At 42.8% G+C, this 19,777-nt stretch overlaps 1 protein-coding gene across 1 annotated transcript; it reads right to left on the bottom strand.

Annotated features, from left to right (window-relative positions):
• Nucleotides 1-2,502: 2,502 nt before the first annotated feature.
• IL20RB (interleukin 20 receptor subunit beta) lies at nucleotides 2,503-12,783 on the bottom strand. Its single transcript, XM_050317499.1, has 7 exons — nucleotides 12,726-12,783; nucleotides 8,067-8,193; nucleotides 7,175-7,365; nucleotides 4,400-4,524; nucleotides 3,632-3,782; nucleotides 3,173-3,318; nucleotides 2,503-2,628 (listed from the first exon to the last, which is right to left on the bottom strand). The coding sequence occupies exons 1-7, from the start codon at nucleotides 12,781-12,783 to the stop codon at nucleotides 2,503-2,505; spliced, it is 924 nt and encodes a 307-aa protein (XP_050173456.1).
• Between the last annotated feature and the right edge of the window lie 6,994 nt (nucleotides 12,784-19,777).

Genomic DNA, 19,777 nt, shown 5'->3' with positions numbered 1-19,777 from the left:
TCGTTCTATCCACGCTTCACAAAGTGCAGCCCAGCCTCGGTGGAAAATCCAACCCAGGGATTTTCAATCACCACCTCAAATCTGGCTTCAGGTCGCCATAAAATGGAATATCCTGATGTAAATTGAAAATAGTCTCGCTAAGGTGGCAGTGGCACTCAGACAATCCTTCCGTGTCCCTACTGTAGGAATTTTTTTTTCCAGATGTTTCTTTTGTTTAACGTTGTCTGCAGAGTCCTCTACCACAGTTTAGTTGCTTTATTGGCAATGAGGAAGGACATAAAATCTGTTATTGCAAGTGAGAAAGAAACATATGCTCCATGCTTAATGTGCAGCTGGAAATTATGCATTAAAATAAATTTTTTAAAAGCCCTTCACAGTCAAGGGGCCTTTTTTCCCCCCCTTCTTTTCTCTGTATCCCTAAACAATTGCTGGTACTGCCATAATGCAACAGTGTCAGGGGGAAGAGATAGGAGGAATTGCTGAGACTTTTTGGACCTTTAGCCATGGAATGGACAAGCAACAGGATATTTTGCTGTAGGGCACACTGGAAACCAAGACACTAAACTCATCCAATAAAATAAGGATAAATGGGAGGCACAGGAGCTCTCTGAACCCACCCTTACTACCAAGGCCTCTGGGATGGGGAGCTATGGTTTGAAAATTCAAGCACTGGCTAAAGGGGGTGTTTGATAAAGAACCCTTAGCCCTGCAGGGGAGTGAACTTCTGTGCTGACTGTCCTCCAAAAAACCACTGCTGTGCACTGCCTGCTGCTGGAGCCAGCCACTCACTGGATGCCTCCACTGCCACCCCAGCTTGATTTAGGGACCCTCACATCACCCCATGCACGAGCCCTTCTCCTCTTTGCTCCCAAATCTTGTCTAGGCTCAGCATCACAGGGGTGTTTGCAACCAGGCATTTCCCAGTTAATTGGCAACAAACCAATAATCAGCTCTGAGTCTTCAATGCTCAGACCTGCATGGATTTTCTCACCCTGTAATTTGATAGATATTCAGCAGTAACAACCTGATGATTTAACACCGAAGTCCTGCATCCCAGTATTGTCCAGACAGAAGGCAGTGAGACAAGAATAAAACAAACAGCTGAGCTGCAACACGAAAAGGAGGTGCTGACCAGGACCCGGGGCAAAAGCCTGGACAGGAGAATACAGCTATAAATAGTCCTGAGTCACTTCTACTTTTTCACGGTGCTTTGTTGCCACCCGATGGCCTCGTGCAAGATTGCAAGAATGAGATTTAGAAAGGCACATCCCTTAAGAAAGAGATGTCTTGCATTTCATTAGACCCACTGAGAACCTTAAAAAAAGCTTCTCAGACCAATGTCTTTTCATGCCCTGCTAACACAAGTCTCTGCTTCAGAGGTAAGAAATTACTTTTTTTTTCCCCTGAAGTGACAGCCATAATTGCAATATACCCAACAATTATATTTTATTTGTATTTAGAAGGAATTTCTTGTGTCTTTGGCAATTTCTTTCCTTAAGAGGACAGGACATCTGGAGGATAGTGATGTTGTCAGGCCTGGAATCACTACCAACTTCAGCACTACCATACTGTCATACTTGATCCATACATCCTGATATTCCTCCACTAGCCAGTTGCCCTTCAGCCTGGCCCTCCTGACCACAGAAGTACATCTGCCTTGTGTGACACAGTCAGTGTCCTGCTGTTGAAGCCCAGGGGTGCCCAGCAGGCATCCTGGGAAATCCTGACCATGATCTGCACTTCCTTTTGTCCCTTTTTATTTCTTCTCCTATTTCTTGAGCCTACCTTTCTCTGTCTTTTCCCTGTTTTTCTCCACTCCCTCTCATTTAAACAATTAATTCCTAATTATATATTTTTTCTGAAGGTCCTAGTTTTTCCTTCACTCATACACAGCTTTCCTGTTTTTGACTAGGTGATCTTGGACCTGTACACTGTTAGTGATGCTGCTGCTCTTGCAGAGCTCTGCACCCCAAAAGGTTCTCAGCACTCCTTCCAACCATCTCTGAAGTCTGGCTGTTTCTCACATCACTCTCTCCTAAGTACTGGTGAAATCCAGTCATCCCTCATGGCACTGTCTGTAAGTTTTGGTGGCACCATACATTGCTATCTGCCACATGCAGCAGATCAGGATTCACTCACTGCCAACATCCTTTTCAATGACTGTCACCTCAGTTCAGGGCCTGCAGCCCTAAAAACGTTTTTTTCCCTGCTCATCCCAGCTGGTTTTGCAAGTTAAGAAGCTCTTACTGAGGCAAAACACTGAGGCTGAAATGGTTTGGAACGAAGGCACTGGGCTCCAAATGCATTGCTCTGGTGAAATCCTGGTGGCTGAAGGGTCAGCTCTGCCTCGGGACCACCGATGTGGGAAAGGGAACTGAGTTACCTCATGTCTGCTCCTGGGTAAGGATGTGAAGGGGAGGTACAGAACTGGCAGCTGTCACCTTTACTTGCTTTTGGTGCAGATGGATGAAGATGCTAAAAAGAGGCATTTTATGGGGTGCTCTAAAGTGTTTCTTGAATCCACAGTCGGAGAACTTCTTCTGAGGGCATCACAACCACCGTCAGATCACACTGCTCGGCTTCTTCACTGCCACACAGTATCAGCTGGGTGGAGGGCTCTGATACTTTCTGCAGAACAAATGCACTCACTCAAACACCCTCAGGCTGATGAGCTGGCCTGCTTGTCTTCTGCTTTTCCCCACAAACTGTTCCTCTCATCCTTCCTACCCCAGCTGCCCACAGACCCAGTGCTCAGGAACCCTCAGCCATAAAAGCTGCTACCTGCACTGTCACTTGAACTGGGCATTTAAACCTACTCCTGAGGGAGCTTTTGATGTTGGGTTCTCCTCACCAAGGAGCTGAGCAGCTCAGAGGTGGACCCAGGGGACGTGCAGCAGTGTTGCCAATGACACAGCTGTCTGGTTCAGGGAGCAGCTGCTCTGGCAGGGTCAGTCCATGCCTCCCAAGCACCAGGAGCATCTTCCCTGCTCAGAGCTCTGTCACAAAGGCAGTGACAGCAGAGCAGGCAGTTCTGGGCTGCTTGGTCCCTGCAGCTCAGCCCATCACCCTGGGATGGGCAGGGCTTCCTCTGTGTCTGCCTTGCCTGCCTGCCCTATGCTCCTGGGAACACCCAGCACCCTAAAAACCAATAAAGCACAGTAAAAACAGTTACCAGCGTGTCTGGCAGGACAGCAACGGGGCAGCAGGAGTACTGAAAGATTTTACTTGTTTTCCAGGTGAGGAAAGGCAGGGTTAAAGCAGCCACAGCCAAGCCAGCAGAGGAGATGAGGGCAGTAACCAGCCACATGGATGTGTCACCTGGAAATAACAGAAGCAGCAAAACTTCTCAGAGTCACTGTGAGGACAAACACCCACTGCAGTCAGCCTGCACCATGAGTGGCTGCTCTTCCCACCCATCCTGGTGAGATCCCTTGTTTGCACACCCAGGAAAGGATACCTGTGCCAGTGCAGGGGCCTGCACTCACGAGTCTCCCCTTTTTACCTCTCCCAAGGAATAAATGGGCACACTCGCAAACAACACAGGAGATATGGGGTGGAAATGAAGGAGGAGCTGCTGGGTATCCTTGGGCATGACTACACCAGGGGCATAGGAAGCAGGGCTGGCTCTCACCCTGGGCCCTCACACACTGGGTCTGGCTGAAGCTGCTGCTCCTGTTGATGGCCTCGACGTACGACTGAGCCTTCACACAATACTCAGCTCCTGCCTCCATGGTGTCCAGGTGAACCACAGAGCTGACCTCCTTCACCACCTTCTGCTGCATCTGCCACAGAATCAGGAGAGAAGACATCAGAACACAGGGCAAGGAGCTGTTTTGGAACAGGAGCCCTGCCTCGATGCTGCCCAGACTTTACTGGGAGAAAAGGAAGGAGCAGCAGGAGGTGTCAGTGAGGACTGTGTGAGCAAGGGAAGAAAAGGACAGCAAAAAAGGAAGCACAGTGGAGTGCAGAATGAGACCACACACATCTGGAAGGGTAGGAGGGGATGGAAAGAAGAAGAAGCTGTAAACCAACGAGGCATAATGATGATGTTGGGCCACAACACTAGACTGTAACCCGCTCTCCTGGTGTAAGGGCTCAGTGACTGATCCTGCCTGATCTGGGTGTTTTCCAGTGTGATGAATTTCAATAGCTGAGGTACCTGGGTGGATTCCTCTTCCCAGAGAAGGAAATGTGGAAAGAACAGACAAGCTTCTCCATGAGGGTAAGAGCAGCCCAGTGGTATGGGTAGAGTAATATTGCACACACCAGCTCCAGGCAGGCCCTCCAGCCTCCCAGCAGGAGCTTGGACTGGCAAACAGGCCCTGGGCAGTGTCTGTGTGATCTCTCTCTGAGGGACAAAGATCTCTCTTATTACCCAAAACCCAAGAGTAACACTCACCCTCCTCTCCTGGCCCTTCTTCCAGTAGAGAACATGGAACTGAAAGGCAGGCCCCATGTCCTCCAGCTCCACTAGTAAATGATACCCATCTGCTATGACCTTCATCACAGGTGGGGTCAGGGAAGCTGCCAACACAGAGAGAGTACCATTATCACATCAGAGGCGACCCTTAAAAACCCTCCTTCTTTTTCCCAGCCTGGAGAGGAAGAGAAGCTGCCATCACAAGCACAGTAACACTAACCTGGAATAACAGCTGGTTGCTTCAGTGGGGCAGAAACCCCTCTGCTCTACCTCCCAGTATGTCTAGATACAGTAAGAGATTTCCAACAGGAGAAGGACCATGACTGGCATTTCAAACAGGAGTTTGGCAATAGCTGAGTTGCACAGAACTTGGAAGGTTTTGAATTTTCTCCAGCGGAGGAACTGTCTGGCCTGAGGGTCCCACGTGACCGACTGCAGCAGAACCAGCTGGGCAGCCAGAAGCAGAGACACCAGATCAGCCCAGCTCTTCTGCTCCTGGGCATTAGCTCAGCACTAACACACAGCACAGAAGATGAGAAAACATTGCTTTTTCGTGGGAATTTTGGCAGTTATTCAAAGGTGAAGGAAAAAGCATTATGAGCCTCAGGATAACTCTGGCATTTTGCATGAATCCTGATTTTCTTTCAGGATCTACATGGTTTTAGGTAGACTTGGGCTGATGATCTGCTGTGGCTTAAGTTTTTTGTAAATTTATGAAGTCAATCTGTAGGTGATTTGCTTCCTGCTTACTTTGGTATTCAAAGCTTGGTTTTGCCTGAAAGTCTGCTGGGAGGAATATTAGTGAAATAATGAGAATCAGTCAAGTATAGATGAAACTACACACTGCACATTTGTGAACTGGGAATCAAGGCAAGATAGAGATCATCTCTGCACTGCTTATCTATGCCATTATTTAGCACTCTGCTGTAGCTGAAACCAGTATCAACCTCCTTGCTTTCAAGATAGGAAGGAAAGCAATGCATAGTCCCCTACAGAAGAGATGTTCTTAATAGAATTTGCTTTTACATCCAGTAAAAGCAAATTCTTTTTGCCACCAGTACCAAGCAATACGAAAACATAAAAGCCAAGTATGTTCATGATGGATGTGCCACAAATGGGAGGCCTGGAAATCTACTTGTACTTTTAAATTAAAAGCTGAAAATCTGCTGAACACTATGCTTCCAAATTAAAACAGAAAATTGATAACATTATTTGGAAGTTAAAAACAAATATTGAGCAACAAAGGGGCATTGCAAGATGCAACAACTAACCAAACAGGAGCATTTCTATTTAGCTCTGTGCTGGCACACTGGATACCAACTAACTATTTGAATTTTGATAAATGAAGAAGTGAGACTGACTAAATTGTTAGTTTTAGGGAGTTATTTTCCAAGTGTTTTCCATGTGTTATCAGTCTTTATATGATTCTACACCTACGCCTCTGACACTGGAGCTCCTCAGCCTGGAAGCAGCGTGGGCTGTGCTGATGCCCTGACTGTCTGTGAACCCCATACACAACCTGTAGGCTGGGTTTGGATTCCTTGGCTCCTGTCAGACTCAATGCCAGGTTTCCCAAGAGATATGAAAGCAAAGACAAGGGAAAGCAAGCAGTAAAAATGCAGAAGGGCAAGAGCTTAGAGTGACTTTTCCTTCTCTTTTTAACATCTGTCATATTCACATTGCATCCCACTGCAAGCTGCAGCCTCTGAACTTTCACAGCTTAGCCAGAGGACTGCACTGAGGTTCCCTGAGGCACAGGACCAAGCTGTCAAATACTTCACTGAACTGTGAGAAAGCTGCTGCTTTTCTCATGTCAGTCTTGGGACTGTCCTTCCCCTCTCTCTGCCTGACCCTGTGGTCTGTGGCTCAACTCTGCCACCAGAGCTGCTGGAAAAGGGAGGGATTTTTCAGCTAAGGCACTATCTAGAATAATCTTCCACACCAAGTGACACATTCACCAACTTAGGTGACACTTCTGGTGCTGCTTTGCTGAGAGTTCTGTATGGTATGAGTGAGGACTGCTCACTCATAAAGTAGTGGATAACTTCCAAAGACTGATGAAGGTTTAGTATCAGATCAACTCTGGTCTAGGAGTTGATCACAACCCTTTGAAATAAGGGGCAAGAACAACCAGCTTGCCAGAAGAAATGCCTGCAATTATCTTGAAACCCTTTAAATTCGAAGTTCTGGTGTGTTTGGCCCTTCCTGCTGTCCAAGAACACCATGGCTGTCTAAGAGTGAAACATCCCAAGGCAGCATGAGAGGAGCTGAGAAGCAGGATGTGCTCTGGGGATATATGGGCTGTGGGTGGCGTGCACCACACACAGAATCACAGAAACATGGAATCAACGAGGTTGGAAAAGACCTCTGAGATCATCGAGTCCAACCTTTGACCCAACACCACCTTGTCACCCACACCATGGCACCAAATCCAGTGACTCCATCCCCTCCCTAGCAGCCCATTCCAATGTCTGATCATTCTCTCTGTAAAGAACTTCTTCCTAATGTCCAACTTAAACCTCCCCTTGCACAGCTTAAGATCATGCCCTCTTGTCCTACTGCTGGTTGCCTGGTGGAAGAGACCGACCCCCACCTGGCTACACCCTCCTGTCAGGGAGTTGTAGAGAGTGACAGGGTCTCTCCCGAGCCTCCTCCTCTCCAGGCTAAACAACCCCAGCTCCTGAGAGATCCCCCAACACCAGACTCTGAGAAGCTGACGTGAACCACGCAGCTTGAGCCAGTACCGGCACTCACTGGTGTTGCGATTGAAGAAGCCTTTCAGGGTGCCCCACTCTGACCTCCTGGCACCAAGATCTGCCCTCACCCTCAGGTTATAGGCCACGGTGGCTGAGATGTCCTCTGTGATGTTACAGAGCGTGGCTGTGATGAGGGAACACTCAGAGATGGGGATCCAGCTCTCGTTGGCGTACACTCGCTCGTACTCCCTGAGGAGAGGAGAGAGCACACAGTGTGACAGGGGCTAAGGCTGCTTGTCAGTTCTTTCCAGGTAAAACCAGTGCTGGGATGTGCTGGAATACCAGAAGTGTGTGAAAGCAGTATGGGTGTGTTTCAGATCTTATCTAGGGAACATCTCCCAGGCCCAGCCTGCTCATGAGCCAAATGCAGCACGATATTGTAGGAGGTGGGGAGAGCCAACGCAGTGTCGGTGCATCACATCCTGCCCACTCATTTGACTCGACCATTCCTGGTACCCCAGCACTCCAAAGCCATATTGTAATACAAGTCATAGCTCAAGATGTATCAGAAACCTCTTGTGATGTCTGTTGAATGTTTACAAGATTAACACTGAATAAATCTCAAATGCTTCCTCCTTCTACTTCTACATAAACTTTTGCTGATCTTCCTAACTTGTGAATTCTTTGGGTAAAGGCAGATTTCTCATGTGGAATCAATGCACACCTTGGATTACTCAGGTATTGATGAACCTGCAAACAGTCTCAGAATTGGAGTAAAGGAACTCCCCCCCCCCCACTTGTGATTAGCAGTGCTGAAGTATCAAACTTCTCTTAGTCTTGTGAACTGAATAGTGCTCAAAACATAAAAAAGGAAAAGAAAAAAATGTAGGACTTTAAGTCTAGATAAACAGGGATCAAAGAGTAAACAAAAAGACAAAACCAGAAGTTACCCCTGAAACTCAACTGAGTATCTCACAGTTTCTCCCTGGATGATCACAGGACTCCAAGTTAAGATGTGTTTCATGTTGGTAGAAAGAATGGAGATATTCTGAGGTGCCGGTGGCAAAGCTTCTTCACCTAAAATTCCCAGTAAAAGAGAGAAAAAATTTGAATGTACTAGGAAGAAAAAAAACAAACAACTTAGAAGAATAGTACAAAACAGTGTTTTGCATCAGAAATACACTCTCTTCATTTCACTACTGTCACTTCAGTATTTGAAATGATTTTACAAAGAAGAAGAAATGACAACTAAGGAGAAAATGACAGAGCAGTCAGGCTGGCACTGTGTGCAGAAAGGTAAAGGTGCCTTTTCCTTATTCCAGAGGTTTTCATTGTATCAGTGAAACTGTGAGAAAAGGTCAAACCATCCAATTCTGTTTAATGAAGTCAAGTAACAGATACTCTAGTGCACTCTATAAACTGTTCCAATGAATGCCATGGTTCTAAATGTGCTATTTCTTTCTAGGTTGGATTGGACACTGCAGAAGATCCTGGCTCTGCTACAGCTCCCTTCATGTTGCAGGATTCTAATAATGTAAGTGCTTGTAGGCTGCAAAGTACCTCTTAATAGAATAAACTTACTCAATGCTCTATAAATGAAATTATTACATTACTCTGAGATCATCAAAGCATAAGTAAGGGATGGTACCCACAGTGGAGGTAATTTTATCCTGTGGTATCTTGATGTAAAATCCTCAGCAGTGTTTGGAGCAGAGCACAGAGAGCAGGATTCCCCATGGGAAAATCCTGCACTACCTTATGGGAACAGAGTTATCTCTGTTCTGCTGCTTTCCCATCCCAGGACAATTATGTTGTCTCTGCTTACCTGGGAATGGTTCCCAAGGAACCATTGGAAGGAAGGAATGGGTGGAATAGTTTCTATCAGCCCAGTGTAGCAATGGCAAACACTCTCCCCAAAACAAGGTAACTGTTTTATCCCAATATGTTACCTAAAGATTATTCTTTTATTGAATGTATTTCACTTCACAGGTTTATAATCCAATAGTCTTTGCCATTAAAAAGAGCTGTGTTTACAAAGTTAAATCAGTTAATGTCAGTTGTTCTACCCAGGAGCAAAATCAAGTTGACAAGTCCCTGAGCAATGTTTTCATGACAACTGCTCTTTTAAAGCATTGGAACAATATCTGTCTTCTTTCTGCCCTTAGAATATTCCCTTTGTATATATCTTTAAAAACTCAGTGATGATATGGGGAACCTTGTTGCCAACATTTTTATGATTATTTGGCATGTTATACAGATCAGGTGACAAAACTCTTAGCTATGCTTTTACTATGAAGTAAAATCCAGGTATTTCTGGGATGAGAAGCTTTCTCACCATTTAGATACCAGAGGAGTCACCCTCTGCCATATCAGCAGTTCTGTCACTTCTTTGAGGTTGAAGTTGAGGTTGAGGGTCCATATGAGTGTTAAGGCACTTTTTAATCTTTAAAAAAAAATGTCTTTAGTGATTTCAAACTGCAGCTCAACCACCCATTTGGTCTCTTGTGTTCTCCATGCTTCTCAACATTTAGAGTGCTACTTTTCCTTGTACTCTTGATTCTCATGTTAATTTTGGGAGCTGGCATACCCAAGTGTGTGAATTACATAACAATCCTCATTTACATGATCAGACACTGGTTTTCCACATGACTCAGACACACAATGAAGTTCCAGGTCTGAACAGGGGTGAGCTGCACAGGAGTGTTTCCTAATTTTTTAAGCCCTTGACTTTAGGACTTTTTCAGATATATATATTTGTATTCAACAGTACTAAACTCCTGTCTTATTAAACTGCCTAGAAACCTATTTTAAAAGAAGATACTTCTGAGTTGGACTTTGGCTTTTAATGGCCCAAAGGTTATTTCAGAGCTGCTTGAAACCAGTTTTCCTTCCCAGACTATGCTCAGCTTAGTCCACTGTTATCCTGGCAAAGCCAGGGACTCTTCTACTGGCACAGTGAGACCTGTCACCTCATTTCAGCTGAACCACAAAAGTTCACATGCAGAAACTAAGGTTTCTTTTTTCCTTTCACTGGGAAAAACTCCGTGTACCTAATGCCAGTGCATGAGTCTCTATAAAAGAAGCTCACAGGTTTAAGTTCCTGTTTGGCATTATATGCTGATAGTTATAGTTTGGAAGAGAGGTTCATGCTTTTCCAAAATATTTTTGATCTAGACATGATGTATCCTGTGCCATATCCAAACAAATTATATTTGTGGTTTCTCCAACCCATCTGTTGCAACAGCCCACAAAACAATTGTAGCAAATACAACTTTAGCACTGGGAGAAAAGACAGTTCTAGGTTATATAAACAGAGAAAGCACCAAGTAAAAACAGTGAAGCACTAAAATAATCCATTTAGCTCTGGTATGTGCATTTGAAAGGAAAAGGAAACAATCATTGAAAAAGTGCAGGGGACAACTGGGCAGAGAGCACAGGCAGGACTCAGAGGGCTGAGAGCCCAGGGCTGCACATTTCCATCTGATTTTGGATTCCCAAGCAGTATGGAAATAGCCTCACAGGAAAAGCCAAACTGCAGTCTTTCAAGCCATGCTGACTCTTACCCTAATGTCTCCAGTCATGCCAAAGAAAAGACATGCCCAGATTTTCTCTGTAAATAGCATTTTTTCCTCCTACCCTCTCAGCAGTACATTTTTTACACAAAGAATATATTTCCATTTAGAATGGTGATGACACTTTTTGTGTAATATTTTTATCCTCTTTGTGTTAAACATAAAGAATTTACAATAAAAAAAAATCATGACGAAGTCCAGTACATTTGTCTGTCTTACTTTTCAGTTTAAAATGTCGTAAATAAACCCTGACAAAATTCCATTGCTCTGGGATAGAGTTTGATATACTTCTTGCTTTATGAATATAGGACACAATAATGTTTCATCATTACTTCATCACTACTATTACCCCTGCTTACTGTTAAGTGTAAGTGAACACTGCAAAAATATTAATACAATTACCTCTTTATTCATAATATCCTTTCATTTCAGGGGCTCAACAACACAAGAAGAAAGAGTAACTCCAGAATTAGTGTTGCATGGTGTCCAGAATTGTTTTACCTCATCTCCGCTTTTCCTGGCATGTCCCTTAAAATTTTATTTATAGGGCTGAGAAATCCTTCCTCACTGCTGTGCTAATAAGCATTGGCTTATAACTTTCAAGTGTTGTAGGATTTAATCTCCTTTTGCCAATCTGGAGGACAGCAATGACCCCAGCTTCTTGTACCCTGGAGCATGGTCTGCCTCTCCATTTGAGGAAATACCAGTGAAGGGGAATCTGATAAGGGAATTCTGAATATTGGTAACAAGAAAATAATGTCTATAACATCCCAAGAAGATAAAGGAATTTGTTTGTAAGCTAAATGTTGAAAATGAAAGCCAGGCATCCTTAACCCCTAGAAAGACAGGAATTTAGATAAATGATGCTAAACAGCCTCTTTGGCTGGAACTGCAGGCTCTGGGAGTATCCCCTTCCTCATTTGCTGATTACACAAACTGATATCAAAAGGTAAGACCCCAGGACATACCCCCTTGCCTATTCTTCTCCCCAGCACCCAGGAATCAAAGCCTGGATCCTGCCCTAGGCAGGAACACACTGTGTTCTACCCTGGAATGCCCTGCCCGACCACAGGGGCAGATTGAGGCATAAACATTCAAGCAAATAAATGTTCTTTGCTCAGGAAGGAGATTAGGACCCCAATTTTTGTATTTCAGGTCCAGGCCAAGAGAATGGGGATCACAGTGTAAGTTATCCCACCTTTCTCTCCCACTGTCTGTACCAGTGCAAGACATTGGGTGAGTGTGGGGTGACTGAGCGAGGCTGGCAGTCACTGCACACACAGGATGCTGTGTCAGTGGTTGCTGTAAACAGCAATTAAGGACTATAAATTATAAGGAAGATATTAAATTTTTTTCTGAGGCAGAGAAAAAAATGGAGCAAGAAACAACCTGAATGTTGCTGACACAACCTAAAGTGGCACATTTAAGACAGAACCAGACAAAACCCAAGCACACTGGCACGTCACATTGCTTTCTAGGAGACTGATCATCAGCAACACTGAATGGTAGACAGAAAATCTGAGGCCAAACCCCTTCTAGATGTGTTTGGTGTCCAGCATTTACTTGGAGAAGCAGATTACAATTTGCAGAACCTCCTTTCAGGGTAAAGGAGACCCTCAGTGAACCATTTTGAGTTATTCATTAGCACGTTATGTCCTTCCTCTCTGACCCTGCATCCACTCCATAGGCAGGGTATCCCTGTGCTCAAAGTTATCAGCATTAAAAGAAAATTGAGGGTTCAGCTTCTCACAGAACAGCAAAAGAACAGAGACAAACACAGCCTAATTTAAATTCCTTCAGACTGAAATTTCCCTTTAGACTTCAGAATTGACCTGTAGAACATAAAATTTACAGATTGTTTTTTCGTTTGCTCATTCTGATATAAATTTTAGAAAAAATAATTAAAATACAGGGTCACCTGACCCGACACTTTTTGGCTTAGGTACTGCAGAGGCATGCTTAACAAAAAGACAAATGACTTTGTTACTCAGAAACCCTTGGTCTTCTGACTTAACTGTGGATGTTTTAGTCATTTACCTGTGAGACCTGGTGCAATCAGGATGCAGAGGAAGAAGCAGATGAGCTTCAGTGACATTTTGCTCGTGTCTGTCGCCTTTGCCCGCATTCATATCCAGTTACACAGCTCAGAAATTTCCCCTCCTGGGCAGGGAGCCCTGTCCAAGCCAGCCATGGTGGGCACGAGGTGGAGGCTCCAGGGGAGCGTGGCAAACACCTCCTGTCTCACAAACACTGTGAGGGTGTAGTTGCAGGGAGTGCCCAGATAATCTGCTGCCAGCATTTCTTTACAGGTCTGTGCAACTCCCAGCTAGATGGTGCAACTCTTTGTTTAGCAATTATGTGTGTTAAACAAAGGCATTATGAGGAGGAAACAGGACACTTGGGGTATTTCCATAGAGCTGTAAATGCTCCCTTTTCTGCTCAGCCCCAAACTACACAAATCCTGATGCTTCCAAGCACCAGGAAAGTTCCCCCATATAACAAGGGCATGTCTTATGTCCTTGCACAAAGGACTCCGTGCCTGTGGGCTGGCACAAGTGTCTTGTGTGCTCCAATTTATCTTCAAATATTGCTTTTATGATGGTTGTGTTGGGGGTGTGCTGAGGAGGACATATCCCTAGGTTTTTGCATCTTCCAAGGTCCACTGCTCTCCACCTCACCTTGAGTGAAGGCAGGATCTGAGACCTTCTGAGAAACCCAAACCTCCCACAGGCTCCAAGGCTGCAGCAGCAGCTCCCTTTGTGCTTGTGAGGTTGGTTTCTTCAACCTCAAGGCCAGGGGAAAGACAAAGTTTGGGTGGAAGCTTCTTATGTTCTGCAAAAGGTCATGTAAATTAAATGAAATTTGGACTGTACAGAAAATATGAACTAAAAACCAAATCACACCAAGTGGTTTCAGGTCTGATGAAAGTGAGTATTCGAAACCTCACTCCTAAACCACTTCCTCCTCCTTACAGTTTGTCACCTTAGAAAGTGCTTTTTATTTCTTAAAAAAATTATTTCCTTTCTAATACCTTTTAATGGCAAATACACGACTGCTGTTCTCAGTGGTGAACTAAAGGGATCTGTCAAAACATGTTTAATACAAGTTTTCCAAGGAAAGAAGGGATTTTTTTATTATTATTTATGAAAGAATAAAATTAGTATTCAGTTAATCAAAGCTCTCAAGATTTTCAGAAATGCAGGACCAGCACAGTCAACTAAATCCCCAAATCTGGCCCTTCTTTCCATCCTCTCTTCCTTCTTTCACATCTTCCCTCTTTCTTTCTTTTCTTCCTTTCCTTGCTTTCTATGCCCTCTCTCTCCTTTCCTCCTTTCTGTCCTCTTTCCTTCCATCATTCCTTCAGTTCCCTTCTTCCTCCATTCCCACCTCCCTTCCTTCCTGCATCCCTTCCAGCCTTCCTTTCCCTTCTTCTCTCCATCTTGGGGTCACACTGAAAGGCAGATAATTCTCTATATTTCCCAAACATGGGAACGTTTTCCTTTCATGCCAGAAGAACGTTCTCTGAAACACCTTTCAAGTAAACTTTTACCTCTTTGCTCATTATTATCCCAATTTCCTTTCATCAAAGGATAAAAGAAACCCAAAGAGAACCAAAAGGTGGATATTGTGATGGATATTGTGGCGAGTGATTTCATTATTGTTGTGAAATGCAATGTCCAAGAGGGAAGCATGGATATGCTTAACAGTATTAGCAACAAGATACTCTGCTGAGAAGCAAAATAAGTCTTTGCAGAAGAAAGGCAATTAAAGTGAAAAAAATACCTTCTGAGATTTTCCTTATTCTGAAATGCTGTATGAAAATATTTACCTTGAGAGAGATAAAAGAACTCTTTCAATTTTAGTGTTTTGTTTCAGAATTTTATCCGTTTTAGAAGTCATTTTGAATTTGATGAAATAAACATTTTGACAACTTTTCGTTATCAGTTATGGCTCCATTTACTTTTCTGTGAAATATTTTAACGTTATTAAGCATTTCTAAAGATAAAAGTTATTGAACATGTATTTCTAAAGATAAGCATCTGTCTGATTAACTTTGCTTTGTGAGTCTTGCCTTGCATTTCAAGTAATTCAGGCCAGTAAGCCTGGATACTGATTCTGGTGATTTCTCAGCTGCAGATTTGTCAACTTGGGTAAGCAACCTGATTTTTCATCACAAAACAGAGCACTGAACTTAGTTAATAAGGTAAAAATTCACACATGAGTACAAGGGAAGGCAAGGCAAGGGAGGGGGCAGAACTGGAACTGGATCAGTGAGACACTCCAGGCATTTTCCAACAGTTGCCTTCTTTGGAGGCAATCTGGATTATCTTTACACCTAGAAATCAATGCAAAATATTGCAAAACCATTGAAATGGTCAGTTCAGCAGAGTTTACCATTGACATCACAGTCATTGGGCTAAGGAGACAGACAGAAGTGCAGTTCTGTTCTGTTAAATGTCACTAATGCAGTTTGGGTGATACTCAAAATCTACATCCAGGTAAAAAAAGAGGCTGCACTGCCCTTGACGTGCTGCTACACGGCAGCCACCAGCTTAACCTTGCCAGGAAGGAGGGGTAGAAAGAAAACTGGCAGATTATGTAAACAGAGTGGAACTGGTGGTAATTTTAATACAAAAGAAGACTCCTAAAAATAAAAATTGATTTAACACTTGGTCAGACTTGGCTTTGCAAGTGAAGATCAGCAGAAGACAGACACAGACATACTGAGAAACTGTGGAATTTGCCACAGAGTACTGACAATTTTTGTTGCTGCTCATGAGTTAAAAGAGCTACCACTACCAGGAAAATGAAAAAATGACTGCCCTAAGGGGCTGTGAGGGTAGTTCTGTTTCCAGTGTGTGTGTGAGCGAATAGGGGAATTCTAAAATGGGTCATGACATTTGCCAAACATCTTTGCAACAATGATCATTCTGTTTTGAAAACAAAGGAAAGGGCAGTAATGCAATAAGTGAGGAAAACTGTTCAATTATTTGCTACTGTGCTGAAAGAAAAATAAAAATGCTGCTCTAAAGCCAGAAGGATATTTAGAAATATCAAAGCAAAATATGTAAATCTGACTGGTTTGTTTACACCCTCAGTGAATCACAGCAAGTTTAACTGAGTTATTCTTTGCACACAGGTGAGTGGAAAGCATAGAAGAGGTTAAGAAAGCTTGAGAACAACCAAGTGTGCTGGGGAAGAAGTGGTTACCAAGCAGAATGATGCAGGTAGAGACAACACAGATGGGAAATTTGAAAAGGAGTTGAAATATGCACTGTTAGAACTTGAAAGGGAATTACCCATAGCCAAAGAGGAATCTTGCTTGGATTTGCTTATGATAAGAAACATATATAAAGGTGCAGTTGGTATCTTATAGATTCTTTCAGGGGAAAAGCCTTGTAAAGTTGGGCATCAGAAGTCAGACATCCAGGGCTGAAGGGTCCTGCATCCAGGGATTTTTGGGACTGTTTCCACTGTGGTAGACAAGAACAGTGTTCCTCCATAATATATAGAAGGGGTATCTTGTATATAACTTGGGAGCCTCAGGCAAATAATTTCTGTATCAAAATGATGACAGAGATCTCTTCTCTTTGCTTGGCTTATTTGGGTAAGATGTAAGCAGGAAAAAGGCACAGCTGCAAAATGTAAACTGGAGGGCCTTGTTAGAACTTGCCAAATAAAGTAAATTTAAAGGAAGAACTGAAGAATCTGTGCTTCCAAAATGCCTTCTGGCTTTGTTATGCCATGGAACTGAAAGCTCAGTTGCTGCAATGTAAGGAAGCAGAGTGGTCTGGTAAGGAATCTGCTCTGCCTTCAGAGAACAGGTCACAATGCCTGGCCAAAAGCATCACTGATATTGGAGGAAACCAGATTATGAAGCAGCCTCCTCACCATCTACGACTAGAAAAGAAAGCAGAGGTTTGACTGGTGGCTGAGAAATGCTTGAAGAATTGCCACCTTAGTCCTGGAACGTTGATTTAGGTAAAAAATACACAGCTGCACTGGTTCTCCCATGGATTATTCAAAATTATTTGGAATTAACATGGGGCTTGTATCCCTTACTGCAAATAAATAATCCCGGGAATCCATTGCTAATTCAGTGTGGGTTGATCATGTGCAGATATTTGCAAGGAAAATGAACTGAAGGAGCAGAAAAGAGAAGATCCAGGTGGCAATTTGGAAAGAAAGCTTTCACTTATATTTGAGATGGCAACTCAACAGGGTTTTATGTAACTACCTATGATGGTCTCTTTGTTATACTTAGATATTCTGGTGGATGCCAAAACATTTGAATAATTGATTTGTTTGCATATATTTTGTGGTATGATGAAGCTTCCAATCTGTGTTAGAACCTAAAAAAATGTGAATAATTTAGAAAGGTAATTTATCTGAACTTAATACCAGAATGTGGAGGCAACAAGAGAAAAATTAAGGGAACTAATGGTTCTATTTAATTCTTGCATTTGATTTTTTTTTTACAATGCACTGTTTCAGTCTGACTCTCAGAGTAAAATTTCTTTAATCATTAATTGTTTTATCACGATACACAAAAGAGTTGATTTGCGAGGAAGATCCTCAAATGCAATATTTATGTCGTTAAAAGGCTTCTGTTATAGAAAATAACTTTTTACCCTTTTAAAAACGTTACATTACAATATCCAAAGCACGGGGAGGAAGGAAAGGGAGATTGACTGTGAATCACAGAGAGGGTGACAGTGTATGGTAAATGTTCCTGGGGTCAACAAGACAATAAAGGGTCTCTAAGATTTAGGAGTTGCTTCAGTCACCACTAAATGTCACTGTTGCTCCACAGAATGGCTGGAGGCACCTTATTTTGTCGAAGATAACTTCTGAAGACAAAAAGATTTAATACACACTGGTGAATGCATTTCTGGACAAGACCTATCCCCAGCTAATCCAGCTAAGAAAGAATATTAATGTGAGAAAAACAGGCACTTTGTTAGCTCTGTCCATGAGATTAAAAAATAAAGAGCTTTTCCCCTTTTTTTCCTGGAATCATAAATACAGCAAGCCTGCTATATCTGAAAAAGTACTTGGTTATTTCTTTTTTGATGAGTTCCCCCCCCCCCAAAATTCAGCAGAAGTAAGAGGAACAAAATAAAGCAGCTTTAATTGGTGGAATGGATTATGGAAATCTCTAAGAGATACACCCAGCAGTTCAGTGCCTAAAGATAACCTGGGAGTCTTGATTTTGGGAAAAAGCCTAATGTATATTCTAGTGAGGATTAACATTTTCGTGTTTGAAAAAGCACATCTGGGTTGGATGAATGTTTAAATAATTCAAACTGGTCCAAAGCTCCCAAACACAATGAAAAGACACAATGGAGGTACAATTAACAAAGACATCTTCTCCCTATAGGGTGAGATGTTTATGAGAATTTTGCTGTGTATAAAACATTTGCTTTTCATGAATTCTATGTTAGATTTTCCAGAATCAAGGAAATAAGGAAAGAGTGCAAGTTAGAAGAAATGACATCCAGAAGGGTTTTAAGAAAAATGGAGTTAACAGGAAAGCAGTAAGCAGGATCTGAAATATTTATACAGCTGTAGGAGCCAAACTGCAGTATTAGAAGCCTCCTGGAGTTCAGAAAATATGCATAAGCATTCAGCTAAGGGACAATACTTACTATAAATCATGTTTCTTTTCTTACCCATCTCTTTTTTTTTTTTTTTATTTTAATCTGCTTATTTCTCTAGATGCTAACATGGGAACTGTTTGTTTGGTTTTTGAAGTTCATCTCTCCCAATTATTGCCATTTTTTAAATTTTTAATTACATTCTCTGTTTCTTTCTGAATGAAGTGAAATTCAGTGGAGTTGCAGTGGAGTCAGTCTGGGAAAATCTTCTCCCACCTGAGGTTACAGCCTGGGGCTGAAGAAATCACTGTGAGGTCACTAATTCTAATTTTTGATAAACAAGTCTCTCACTGTTTGCAGCTCTAGAGCACTTGAAGACCTTCTGTAACTGCAGGATGTGCTCATAAACAGGGGGTTACTTCTCTGATTTTCAGAAGCTAAACCCAGTATCCATTTTCAGGTTATAAACCACACATGACGTATACTGAGACACCATGGTTGAGAACAGGTGGCTATTTCATGGCACAATTTAAAAAGAAAAGACTCCAAAGCCATGCAAGACCATCCACAGTGAACACTCAGGGCAGGTGCAGGAGTGTGCCTGTGGAATCTGACTCTTCCTGGTGTTTTTGTGTTTATGAGAGACCATCCATTGTTGTCAAAATGCTGTGTTTGGCCTGAAGGTCAGATATTGGCAGATGAGTATGGAAATAAACTCAATAAACACTTCCACTTAGCCTGCCATTGGGACTCTGGATGAGAAGATGGAATTTTTAAAGAAGAGAGTCGTGTTTGTGCTAAAGATGTTTTTGGGAATAAAACTGAAGAGTATGAACTATGTCCGATAGCAGAGCTCTGACCAGTGAGAATAATCCACCTGGTATTCAGGATTGTATTCTAGACTATTTAAAAGATGTACTTAAAAGCAAGCCCACTAATTCTACCAAATCAGCTCAGAATCACATTTCCTATTTCAATCTGTCACACCAGTTCATATACTTCAGTTCTGATCATCACAAGCTGTTTGGATTATGAATTCTTTCCCTTTCCTATTCCATAACAGTCTCCTAGTTTACAAATAGTCCCCTTAGTCTCTAACACCTGTTGCTCAAAAAACTTTGGTTTGAATGTTTTGCTGTTGCTAATTCTTTGCTGACTTCAGCTCCCAATGCTCCACAACTCCTGGAATGCCATTTTGCTACACACCACTGGAGTCTGGGAAGATCAGAAGGACTTTCTGACCTCTGCCTGGCATTCACAGCTGGGAAAAAGCTGCTGTGTGGTAATAAATGAAATTTTGGGTTCCTCTCATTATTAAATAAAGGGGTGGAGAAGTGGAAGTGGAAGGTTAAGAGAGACAAGGTGCCAAACCCAGCACCCTCTGTTGGAACCCAACAATACAGACACACAGCTTGGAAACAGCCAACATTCCATTGGCATAAACTGCAGGATTCTTATTGCTACATGTGAGCAAGAGGAAGGGAGTGAGCA

The sequence above is a fragment of the Myiozetetes cayanensis genome, unplaced genomic scaffold, assembly GCF_022539395.1.
Source record: "Myiozetetes cayanensis isolate MyiCay16 unplaced genomic scaffold, myiCay2020 scf20-37, whole genome shotgun sequence".
Lineage (NCBI taxonomy): Eukaryota > Metazoa > Chordata > Aves > Passeriformes > Tyrannidae > Myiozetetes > Myiozetetes cayanensis.
The sequence above is the reverse complement of the archived record's forward strand: the minus strand, read 5'-3'. Positions and strand labels throughout refer to the sequence as shown.